At 44.3% G+C, this 13,270-nt stretch overlaps 1 protein-coding gene across 1 annotated transcript; it reads left to right on the top strand.

Annotated features, from left to right (window-relative positions):
* Positions 1-6,052: 6,052 nt before the first annotated feature.
* On the top strand, positions 6,053-12,686 carry LOC308364212 (amyloid beta A4 precursor protein-binding family B member 1-interacting protein-like; the record flags this gene model as incomplete). The annotated part of the gene is made up of 14 exons (XM_080837246.1): positions 6,053-6,112; positions 6,663-6,744; positions 6,897-7,120; positions 7,586-7,663; positions 7,906-8,065; positions 8,192-8,313; positions 8,427-8,492; positions 8,756-8,899; positions 9,332-9,442; positions 10,895-10,993; positions 11,269-11,389; positions 11,597-11,697; positions 12,008-12,052; positions 12,570-12,686. 14 exons carry the CDS (start codon positions 6,053-6,055, stop codon positions 12,684-12,686), a joined length of 1,530 nt encoding a protein of 509 aa, XP_080693372.1.
* Between the last annotated feature and the right edge of the window lie 584 nt (positions 12,687-13,270).

Here is a 13,270-nt window from a genome sequence, read left to right as displayed (position 1 = left end):
CACACACGTGGTATGAAACATAATTAAACGATGTTTAATATCGTGATTTCTACCTGCTTTGACGTCACATGTCAACTGAATTCCAAGCGAAGATCCGAGGTCTGAGGCGAAATCTGAAAATTCCCCTAGGAATTGAGCGGCTCTGTCCGGCAAATGCACCACAGAGGAGCGAGGTCTTCCCCCACTGGAGCCGGCTGTAGCTGAGCACTGTTCCCCAACACATGATTGTGGTTTTGGCTTTGAACGAATTCGAAGCGGCAATTTACATCCGATTCCTCTGCATTCTTGAGTGTCATTTCGAGGTATGAGTTTATGAGTTGCACAGTCCTGTCCAGTACATTCTGGATTATACACCTCGGCAGTTATACTCGTCGGGTTTTGCCGTGGAGAGCTCTCTCTCCCATTCTGTGGGGGGTATATAGTATACGGGACCGACTGACCTCTTGTTGAAGGATCATTATAGCCATTCTGATGCCTTCTTTGCACCGGGCCACCCCGCGTTGCGGCAGCAAGACGACTTGAACTCGTACCTGTGCGCCCTAAGCATTGCGCGCCCGTGCATTGTGTGTCGTGCGCGCCCGAGCAGTGTGCTCCTCTGCACATTTCTGCAGTCCCGCAAATACATCCATTTAGAAAAAGCACAAATAAAAGAACAGAACCAGCCATCTTAAGTCAAGTTAAAAAAAATATAAACTCCGTTAACTTTGTCGCTCTAAAAATCTCCTCAATGTGGGGACATTCTGAATACCGCTGAGTTGCCTCTTCAACAACGTGCCGTCAACAGTGAGTTCAACAGTCTACCTGAATCCACATGCCACGCACACGCAACAGGGTACAACACGTTGCCTACTCATTTAACATCTCGTTTTTATATGCATTGAGTTAGCAGGTCGGAACACATCAAAAATATTATGCATTTCCTTCCAGTTAGGGTTAGGCTTCTCGATTTAACTTATCCGCCCTGTCTATATAGTATTCCAGACACATAATTGGCACCAGGTTTGCTTCAGTTTTCAGTTAACCCATAGGTTCCCTCTGGACATACGAGTGCTGTGTATCGCTTAAATACAGAATTCCAGAACGCATTAGCAATCTCTGTCAGCAACTGGCATATTAAGATTATTTTGAAAGAGAATCTAAAAATGTGTGCCGGTGTTGTACCCGATTCAGCACCCCCGTCAGAATATGCACCCCCTTGACGCACCACTCGCAGTTCGCCTAAACAAACGCAGGGAAAAATACTTTACTACGATTCGATTATTTGTGAAAGAGATGGAAGAGAAGAACACAAGTGATTACAGTCTTTAGAACTGTTCTAAAGAGTACAAACAACCGATGTTTTTCTATGCACCCCCTTGACTCACCACTCGCTTGATCGGAAAGGAAAGCAGTTCGCCTAAATAAACGCATGGAAAAATACTATACTACGATTTCATTATTTGTGAAAGAGATGGAAGAGAAGAACACAAGTGATTACAGTCTTTAGAACTGTTCTAAAGAGTACAAACAACCGATGTTTTTCTTCCAAAAGCCTCGGATAATAGCGAACGCAAAAGAACACCTTTTTGTTCTGTGGAAATATATAGCCTACCCCCATCCATGACTACAAAATGAATTAATGTAATTTTGAATGAGCAAGTTGAATGAATTTGACACGGTGTTTCACAAGACTAAATAACGAAATGCAGTTTAGTATCTAACAGGAAGTGCAAATAAGCAGAAAGTGCAGAATATGTGCATATGAATGGCAGTGGTATATACATAATGAGATAGTATAAGATACAGTATGATACAGTACTCTGCTTACTCATACTAGTCCCATGTCTGTACTCTGAAAAGCATTTGATGATCTGATCAACAGAATTCTTTTAAAGGGGGGGGGGGGGGGGGGGGGGGGTGCATATCACGACAGGCCAATTTCATACCATGCAGAATAAGCACCCCCTGTTCAATTCTGCTAGGAAGGTGTCACATGCATGAAACTCACTGTGCTTACTCATACTAGTCCCATGTCTGTACTCTGAAAAGCATTTGATGATCGGATCAACAGAATTCTTTTAAAGGGGGGGGGGGTGCATATCACGACAGGCCTATTTTCACACCAGTCAGAATAAGCACCCCCCTGTTCAATTCTACTAGGAAGGTGTCACATGCATGAAACTCACTGTGCTTACTCATACTAGTCCCATGTCTGTACTCTGAAAAGCATTTGATGATCGGATCAACAGAATTCTTTTCAAGGGGGGGGGTGCATATCACGACAGGCCTATTTTCACACCAGTCAGAATAAGCACCCCCCTGTTCAATTCTACTAGGAAGGTGTCACATGCATGAAACTCACCGTGCTTACTCATACTAGTCCCATGTCTTTACTCTGAAAAGTATTTGATGATCGGATCAACAGAATTCTTTTAAAGGGCGGGGGTGCATATCACGACAGGCCTATTTTCACACCAGTCAGAATAAGCACCCCCCTGTTCAATTCTACTAGGAAGGTGGCACATGCATGAAACTCACTCTGCTTACTCATACTAGTCCCATGTCTGTACTCTGAAAAGCATTTGATGTTGGGGTCAACAGAATTATTTTAAAGGGGGGGTGCATATCACGACAGGCCTATTTTCACACCAGTCAGAATAAGCACCCCCTGTTCAATTCTACTAGGAAGGTGGCACATGCATGAAACTCACTCTGCTTACTCATACTAGTCCCATGTCTGTACTCTGAAAAGCATTTGATGTTGGAGTCAACAGAATTCTTTTAAGGGGGGGGGGGGGGGGGTGCTTATTCTGACCGGTGTGAAAATAGGCCTGTCGTGATATGCACCCCCCCTTTAAAAGAATTCTGTTGACCCCAACATCAAATGCTTTTCAGAGTACAGACATAGGACTAGTATGAGTAAGCAGAGTGAGTTTCATGCATGTGACACCTTCCTAGTAGAATTGAACAGGGGGGTGCTTATTCTGACTGGTGTGAAAATAGGCCTGTCGTGATATGCACCCCCCCTTTAAAAGAATTCTGTTGATCCGATCATCAAATGCTTTTCAGAGTACAGACATGGGACTAGTATGAGTAAGCACAGTGAGTTTCATGCATGTGACACCTTCCTAGTAGAATTGAACAGGGGGGTGCTTATTCTGACTGGTGTGAAAATAGGCCTGTCGTGATATGCACCCCCCCCCCTTTAAAAGAATTCTGTTGATCCGATCATCAAATGCTTTTCAGAGTACAGACATGGGACTAGTATGAGTAAGCAGAGTACAGTATCATACTGTATCTTATACTATCCCATTATGTATATACCACTGCCATTCATATGCACATATTCTGCACTTTCTGCTTATTTGCACTTCCTGTTAGATACTAAACTGCATTTCGTTATTTAGTCTTGTGAAACACCGTGTCAAATACATTCAACTTGCTAATTTAAAATTACAATAATTCATTTTGTAGTCATGGCTGGGGTAGGCTATATATTTCCACAGAACAAAAAGGTGTTCTTTTGCGTTCGCTATTATCCGAGGTTTTTGGAAGAAAAACATCGGTTGTTTGTACTCTTTAGAACAGTTCTAAAGACTGTAATCACTTGTGTTCTTCTCTTCCATCTCTTTCACAAATAATGAAATCGTAGTATAGTATTTTCCCCTGCGTTTGTTTAGGCAAGCGAGTGGTGCGTCAAGGGGGTGCATATTCTGACGGGGTGAATCGGGTACAACACCGGCAAGCACAACAATGCGATAGATCAAGGTTATTCGTTTTGTACACTTCAGCACTCCACACAGTCAGGCAAGCCTATACGAAGTACCATGGCCCAGCACAGAAGCAGGCTTTTTGTGTGCAGTCTTGACAATCGCCATGATGCAGTGTTTTTTTTTTACCCAACCAATACACTAGCTTGCTCATGTGACTGGGAATTTTGAAGTAAAAATACTGCTGCTTGATAAGTGCATTACAAAGTACAATTATACCTCACAGTGAGATCTCACTGCTAATTATAAATCAAGTATGGCCTAACTGGGGTGGATTTGAAAATACAGTCATGAAATAAACAAAACAAGACTCCCAACCCAACCCAGTCTGACATGCAGACTTATCACCAGTCGTTTGTCATAAATCTCTTCGGTTGCATCTGGCTTTGATTTCAACATAAGTGGGAACAGCAATAGAGCCACATACCATTCTTCATTCTACTTTATGACATTCATGACAAATCCAGTCATTGAGTTTCCAGTATCACTTACCTTCCCCAGGTCCTCGACCGATCTGATCATTCAATCACCTCGTCTGTAGTAGCCCTACGTACTTGAGTGCAATTCTCTGTACTTGCTGAAGGAGTATATAGGCTACTGTATATATACAAATAACTTTGTTGTCCCCTCCAGATGTGTGTACCCATTAACTACGTTTATACAATCATCTGTTCAAAGCCACAATTCAGGTACACATTTATTTTGGCATTTAAGTTGCATTGCTGTCATGGAGAAAGACTGCTAAAAGGGATGTGCACCCCTATGGTGAGAAGCATGAGTAAACCATACTTGTTTACAGACTTCCTTTATGTAATACCAGGAAGCATTGAAGCCCACATCAGTCTACCAGTCAATGCTGAGAGTACTCACACGCTGCATAAAACAAGTGGCACCAGCCAGGGTCCTGTCCCGTTCAGCAGGTGGAGCACTCAAGGGCTCTTCTAGTGGAGAGAGAGGGCTACCCACCACAGACAAGGTGAGTGCCTCTGCAATTATTTTACAAGGTCAACTTTTTTCTACAACCCCATTATCTAAGTCAAAAGGGCTCAACCACCATTTCAGGGGCACTTCATAAAAGAATAAGGGCTCTTTCAGCTGTGAGGATCATTGTTCAGTATCTCACAAATGGATTCTGTTATTTTTTAATATGGGAGCAGAAAAATCTGCGCCAGATTGAAGGGTAAATCTCTTGGGTTGGGTTGGGTTGGTTTGGGTCTTTGGAGGCCCTCATTTACGTACATGCACATGTCTGTTTTAGCAGCCAGCCAGACACTATTTTAGCATAAACAACTAGCCGCTGACTCAGCCACCACAAGCAGGCCGCCACATGTACCTGAGACTGACACCTCTTCATCCATGCTGTTGCTGCTGCTGCCGTAGCTGCTGGGGAATCACATATTTCACAGCTCAGCACTCAACTCTGGCAGCCCTGGCTCCTCTGATGACTGTGATCCTCTGATTGTGTAAAAGCACTGGAAAGAGAACCGTAACTACCGCAGCAATGCCTGAACATGGTGTAGCTATCTGACTGGGAAACTGTAAATCAAGATGCTGCAGGAGCAAGAGCCACTTCAAACTTCATAGATCATCTGTATTTTTAGGAAAGATTTCTTAGTTGCTTAGTTGCTGTGACGATGGATGGGGTCCAAAATGAAGAGTCGTGAAAAATCGATGTTCTCAGTGACATTGAGTTGTTTGTGCATCACGTAAGGGGTGATTTGTCTCCTTGATGTAGAAGTGTCTGCGTGTGGGCGGATCAGCCCTCCAGAGAGAACACAAAGGGTGCGCTCTGACTGCCTAATTGAAAGGAGAAACTGAACTAGTGTTTACATCCCCCATTTTCACTTTCATATGGAAGCAATGCTCCCACTCGCCCTCCCCCTCAACCTCATTACAGCATAATGGCTGTCTGTACACTGTGCTGCATGAGGAAAATCTAACAGGCTTTTGGCGAAGATCAAACAACGAGCCGAGGCGATGGAGTCATTAAGGCAATAAACTATGCAGGGTTATATATCAGAGCCTCGACTTTAAAGTGGTGAAAATGTGTCAAATTTACTGATAAGCCCACATACTATAAATGCTATCTAATCATAGGTAATAGGGAATTTTGGAATGTTTTGAAACAGCTGCTGTCTCAAGGTTTTCCAAAAGACGTTTTACAGGTCTTGTACTGTATATCTGTGTGATGCATCTTTTCAAAAAAGTTGATTTGGCTTCCTTTTTTTCTACTCACACCATAACGTTGCCTGTACGTGTGACATCCCGTTAACCCTCTGTGTTCACTTTGCTCTGTTTTGTAGATGACTGAAATCAACACCCTGTTCAGTGAGCTTATGGATGAGATGGATCTCCTCTCACAGGTGAAACACCCACTCACGTCACTCACACCACTCACGTCACGCACAGGACAGCACACACTGTCTGAGCCTTCAGAACTGGCTTACCATGCTGGACCCGTGATCTAAGAGCTCAGTGCACCCTTAAGGCCAAACACACTACCATCTGATTGTCCAAGCCCAAACCACCCCCTTTGGCTGCATTAGCATGCAGTAAACACAGACACATGTTCTGAGATCTCGGTGCCTATCTGCTTTCTATTATAGGGAGCTGGTGTCCACCTCCACTGGCAGGGATACTGGGCTGCTTCTGGGCTTAAATTAGCCCAGAAAATACTGCCGTTGTTTGCTTTGACTGTAGGAATTGTGACCAGCTATGCGATCAAAACACGACACAGAGAGGCATAATGCTTGTGTTCAGGCCTTTTAAGAGCTCTGCACAAGGCAAAGAATTTGCCGTCATAGCCTTAGACCATCTCACTTAAAGAAAAGTGCCCCATTAAGTTTCTACTAGGCGGAATGAACAGCGGTCATTGAGAAGCCATGCACATCACTAACCATGTTTTCTCAACAGAGTTTTGAAGCAGAGACAGGTCTATATCAGAGCAGCTCTGACGCAGAAGCCATCAGCTCTATGTGCTTTAACAACCTGAATGGTGAGTTGCAATGTGATCGATAATAAAGCAATGGATGTAACTGACTGTTTTAGAGACCTGGGTACCGACGCAGCACAGCCCTAGAGAGCCTTTGAGTTTCCTCTGAATTAAGTTCTGCTCTGTTCTGCTCTGCCTGCCTTCCTCACTCGCAGAGTCTCTGCACGAGCTGGAGGAGTGTGACCTGGACATCCTGGTGGCCGGCCTGGTCGCAGACCTCTCTCTGGCGGAGGAGAGGCTCACTCTGAGGAGTGCCTCACCACAGCCTGCCCAGACCCCGGCCGCCCCGGGGGGGCTCACCTCCGCTCCACCCCGGCTGGCCCTGGAGGGCCCCTCATCACAACTCTCTCTTCAAGTACCCACACCTGCAGTGTCACAGGTGATTACTACACTGAGGTAGTACTTACAAAAACAGTAACTACACTAAATTAACAGGATGTTGATGATGAGGAGACGGTAGAAAATGAATGTTATTATTGAAGCAATTTTCCAGAAAGTGTCAGTAACATGTTATGTGAAGCCATTTGCATTGTGTTGATATACAATCCATATAAAACACTAATGTCAGGTAGGCTGTTGTTAATGGTTTAACTGCACTACTTTTTCCACTTTGCAATTTTGCATGCCAATTAAAGAATATCACAATACCTACATCAATAATAGATGCACTGATTGCTCAAAAAAAAATCAGATCTCCAGCAGTTATTCCTCAGTTTGAATACATTAGTTTTACAGTGGAAAAGACTTTTCAACAAGTCCCACTAAATAATGCCTGTTACAACCCCATGTACATGCTATCGGTTGATTTGATCGGTTGAACAAATACATCTGTTATACTTTCCAGATTGAAGCTACAGCACAGACAAAGGCAGAAAAAATCAAATTGGCTTTGGAGAAGCTGAAAGAAGCCCAGATGAAAAAGGTATCTCAAATTACCTCTCTCTCTCTCCCCCCCCCCTCTCTCTCTCTTTGTTTCCAAACAAACATCTCAGGGGTCTGTTTGTTTGGAGCCAGTGCAGGCCTGTATGTGAGCAGTAATATCTTCAACGTTACCCATGTGCACTTGATCATTATTAAATAGTCATTTGTACCCAGACAGAAACAAACACATGATTTTCTCTTAGTTTTTTTTTTTGGGGGGGGGGGATTTGGATCTGCACAAAGCTGATCATTAAGGTCCTGCTGAGTGATGGCAGCTCCAAAGCTCTGATGGTGGATGAGAGACAGACGGCGCGCAACGTGCTGGACAGCCTGTTTGAGAAGACTCACTGTGACTGCAGCGTAGACTGGACCCTGTGTGAAACCAACCCACACCTCCAGATCGGTAAGACACGAATAGTTTCTGATCAAAGGTCGTGAGACTGGACTGAACAATGAAACAACAAACAATTCTCATGAAACAATAATTTAGTACAAAAATAAAACTTCTTTTCTGTTTTTATTTTTACAGAGAGAGCATTCGAGGATCACGAATGCCTTGTGGAGCATTTGTCTACATGGAGCAGAGACACGGAGAACCAGCTGCTCCTCCTGAAGAGGTCGGACAAATATGCCGTCTTCAGGGAGCCTCAGGTGAGTGTCAGTGGGAGAGAGAATGACACAGACAGAATGGATAATGAGGTCACACATTCGCAGTATAACAGGCCAGACCTGATTTAATCACACGGAGAGTCTCTTGTCAACAGATGTTTTACCTCTGGAAAAAGAACGGGACTAAAATGAGTGAAAATGAGAAGGGATTTCTAATAAAGGTAAGTAAAACTGAGCGCAGCTAAAAAAAACAAAAAACAGAGGGCCTGTCACCTTGAATTTGACTGCAAATGTTTTTTTTTAAACCTTAAAAGGCATCAGTAGGAAATCGTTACATTTTGGAAGGAGGACTGTTTGTAGTTCATGTTTGATCCCATGAAGTTTTAAAAAGATGAAAAACAATCCAAAGCATCAACCGCCTGTGTAACGCACGACTCTAACGCGGCATAATCCCGTCTCTACTCGACTGATCCTCCACCCGCAGGAGAGCTTTGAGGGCCCCTCAGCCAGTGTTCCAGATCTGGAGGGCGCGTTATTCCTCAAAGAAAGTGTGAAGAAGACTTGGAAACGCCGTTACTTCATACTGCGAGCCTCTGGGATCTATTATATGCAAAAGGGAAAGACTAAGGTCAGAAACAACCCAGTTAAGACAGTGCTGAGTGCTATTGTGTCCAGCTGACATTACACTGCCAATGTAGAATCTGTTATGAACTCACACCACATGCCAGGCATTTAAATATGACTTATCAAAACAGGGAATCTTGGACAGAAATTATAGGATTGTGTGTGTGTGTGTTTGTGTGTGTGTGTGTATTTCATCGCATGCTAAAGATAATTCAATGACGCAGACTATTTATCACCACCTGGTTGAGGATTGCTGTGGCCTGAGAATACAACTGAACCATGAAATCCAATAGCAAGTGGGGTAGAGAACATGTCTCAAGTGCTGTAAATCTTCGAGTGCGGGGGGGGGGGGGGGGGGGGGGTGGCGGTTAGCATAAGATGTCTTCTCGGTCGGTCCCCAGAGTGCACAAACGATATATGTGAATTCCTTTGGCAGTTATCCAGTGACCTGGCGTGCTTCATTCAGTTGGAGCATGTGAATGTGTACCAGAGCCAGGATTACAAACACAAGTACAGAGCCCCCACTGACTTCTGCTTCGTCCTCAAGGTGAGCTGCGCACAACACCGCCCAGTACCGAAGCTTCCCCTCAGCTCTGAGCTTCGTACACGGCTTACACAAGGGCTTCAGTGGGACGCGCAGACAGCACAAACTAGGACAAGTCAAAAGAGTGCAAGGCAGGCAGGGTGTTTTTGGGTATATGCTGAGGTTGGAAGTTAGAGGAACAGAGGTTATGTGCAAAGGTTGTGAAACTCTACATCAGAGACATTTTAGTGTCTGTCCCCGCAATTAAATAGTCACACTGATGTTTCCCTTTTTGTAGTGCGAAAGTGCTACTTAAATAAAATGATAAAGTCATGAAGTGAAATAACACGTTCTCTTGATCCCATTAAAGCACTCCTTGCTCAGAGGTTCAAGGACAACCTCCAGCCCTTCAGTCAATCTGACTTTTTGAAGGGGCTTCTCAACTGCCAAAGGGCCATCTGGAGTTGAATTCAACCTATTTGAATTTTTACTGCAAGTTGCCACCCTGAAAGAAAAATAGGGGGTAGAGAAAGATCATAGTAAAAACAGTTAAGAGCAAGAGAGGGAGAGGGAGGAGAGAGAGAGAAAGTGAGTGTGTAAAAGGCTGGTGTGGCCAACAGACGACTTGAACACATCGGACGCTGTGGTTTTCATTTACTAGGGCAGAGGGAATGTGGAGACGCAGCAGCTGCTTCTACTTGCAGTAAAGGGCTTTTCTGTGACAGCTCCGGTAAAACATACCCTATGCTCGCCCCTCTCTCTCTGCACAGGCCTTTTCACTTTCACCTCTTTAAAGAGGAAGTGAATCCCCACTGATAGCAGCTCACATCAGAGACACACACTTGGGGCAGAGACACACCAGATCAGGGCAAGGTAAATTTCAGATTTGTTTCATAACCCTCTCCAGCATGCTATATTCAGTTCGGTTGTACCAACAAAGTCAATGACATTTGTATTTTCATTCATGGTTATGTTGACGTCAAACACGTCACTTTTATCTGTAAACAATACTCACAGTAGGGTGGCCATGGTCATGTTGTTAAAGTACCCTGTATTCAGGTAGTCAGACTACAAAACAACTTTCAGATGTTCAGACTACCTGGGAGTATGTGCTGCAGCTCAGTGCACAGCAGATGGATCATCTCACTGTTCCACACCACTAGTGTGCCACCTGCTGGCCATGAGGAGAATTACACTCTCCCTGTCAGGAGAGGCTGCTTCCTGAACTCACGAGCAACAGAGGCCTATCAGACACCCACTTCATTTCTGGCAGAGACTAGCACAAAACGCATGCTCTAATGCCCTCTGAGAGTGTTGTGTCATGCTTAACCACACCCAAACAATTCATTTTATGTAAAGTTGAACAATATTTCACAGATGCGTGCAATGCCAGATATACTAGTTGACAGAAAATAATAGTTGGCTCTGCCCACCGCTGCTGCCGTCCTTGACTGACCTTGACCTGTGTTTCCTCAGCACCCTCAGATCCAAAGGGAGTCGGAGTACGTCCGAATCCTCTGCTGTGACGACGAGCGCAGTCTGAGTCTCTGGGTTACCTCCATCAGAATCGCCAAGGTGAGCCTGAGAGCTGCCTCACATGACCTCTGACATCACATGACCTCTGGCCTCACATGACTTCTGACATCACATGACCTCTGACCTCACATGACCTCTGACATCACATGACCTCTGACATCACAAGACCTCTGACCTCCATCACCCCGTGAGCAGACAGTCAGACTGTGAAAGACCCACGGTAACACGCCACAGTGCGTGTGTGAAGCCTATAATAGATGATGAAGCTTAGAATAAAAGCCTCTTGTGACGGTCTGTGGCTCTCTGATGTGCAGTACGGGCCACAGCTGTACAGGAACTACCAGACAGCACTGCAGCGGGCTTCAGTCTCCACGCCAGGAAGCAGCCGTCTCACTCGAGTCACCACACCCAGCACCACTGGGCTCAAAGGTGACCGTGAAACACACACACACACACACACACGATTCACCATACCCAGCACCACTGTGCTCGAAGTTGACCGTGAAACACACGGATCCACACACAAACACACACACACACACACACACACACACACACACATTATACCTCCTGTTCTGAGAGTCATGTGGATATGTATAATGGCAAATGCAGTATTGTAACCTGTTAAGTCTTGTTTTCCAGCACAGTCCAATGCAAACCATGCAGTGATACCTGCCTCTTCCCAGAGAGACTCCATTCCTCCAGGACCAGACCAGACACGGGTATCAGAACACCAGACACAGGTATCAGAACACCACACAGGGTTATCAGAACAGCAGACACAGGTATCAGAACACCAGACACGGGTATCAGAACACCAGACACAGGTGGGCCTAATCATTATTAGGAACAAGCATGCAAGAAAGCTACATAAGATATTAGGGAAATTATGCATGTAAAGAAAGTGGAAATATAAGTGAAGAGGTTAGTAGGGATGGGAAGCCGAATTTCCCTAAAGTCCTGTTGGAGAAAAGATCTTATCAACTAGTATTAGGACATTTAGGAAACTAGTTTTGGTGTTTTCCTTGATTAATTCCCCTTTTGCGCTTCCAGGTTCCAGGAAAACCAGGCGACCAGCAGGCCATCACACAGAGAGAGGTGTGTGACGGTGAAAAGAGAATGATGAGTGTGTACTATGCTACTAATACAAAACAAAATACTACTTTCGTGTTTCACTTTTTGTTGCACATTACCAAAGGCGCTGAATGATCCAGGATTGTTTCATTCACTGCCGCATAGAGAAAATTGTGCCTAACTGCATAGTCTACCTAACTATGTGTTAACTAATGTTGAGTTAAATGTTCAGTCAATTTAGTAACCCAGTGGTCAATGTTTAGATGTCAATCCAGAGATTTAATTAGATGTGCCTGCCAGACAGAACGTTTTGAAACAGTATACATGCAACGCCAGACTTTTTTGGTCAGACACACCCAGATGAAGCAATGGTCCGCCTATGAAGGCACTTGGGTCTGTGCGAATGTTATGAAATTACCAAATGAATGTGCTCTAGTAATCAAAATAGCTTTACAAATCAAAATAGCAAAATAGCTTCTTTGTTGAAAGAACCAACACTTATTAAACATGGCCAATAATGTTGTTCATTCTTCCTGAACAGACTTCCAGCCCCATTCATCAACAGCTGGATAATGACCTGAATGATGACCTGGTTGATCCTCCACCTGACTTTGTGCCTCCTTCGCCACCAGGACAGCATTCCAAATCCAACCTCTAAATGCATCTCCATGCACCCAATACCAGCCATAAGGGGCATAAACCATCATGACGGTGCACATCAGAGCAACTGCCAACTGCAGTGCTGCTGCCCCCTGCTGGTGAAAGTGGTTTCCACAGATCAAAAATGGCTTTGTATCTAGAGGAGCAAAACGACTGGAAGAAAGTATCATATGACTTCACAGTGCTGCCCCCTGTGGATAAAACTGGGATTGCAATAGTATGAAATTATTCTGGATTTGGACCATTGCACATCTGCTCCTTTAGATACAAACCAGGTTTAAGTGATACAATTCCAATTTGCTTAGCTGTAAGAGCAAGCAATCAGAAATACAAAAAAATTGTAGTCCTTCAATGGAGATCACACATTTGCCAACCCACCTGCAGACCTGAGTTTTTGGGGCATTCTTAGAGTACTAGCATTGATGCCACTGATTGCGTTGATCACCCAATCCTAACTTATCACCAGCCAAAAAACGAAACAAATCAGACAATGGCAACAGCATGTACTGGGGAGCTATTTATTATAAAAAAAGGCTGTACATTAATTGAGAAAACATATAATATATACAAATGAATTGAAGT

This window comes from Sprattus sprattus (assembly GCF_963457725.1).
Source record: "Sprattus sprattus genome assembly, chromosome: 4".
NCBI classification, from domain to species: domain Eukaryota; kingdom Metazoa; phylum Chordata; class Actinopteri; order Clupeiformes; family Clupeidae; genus Sprattus; species Sprattus sprattus.
This window is presented reverse-complemented; position numbering and strand designations above follow the sequence as displayed.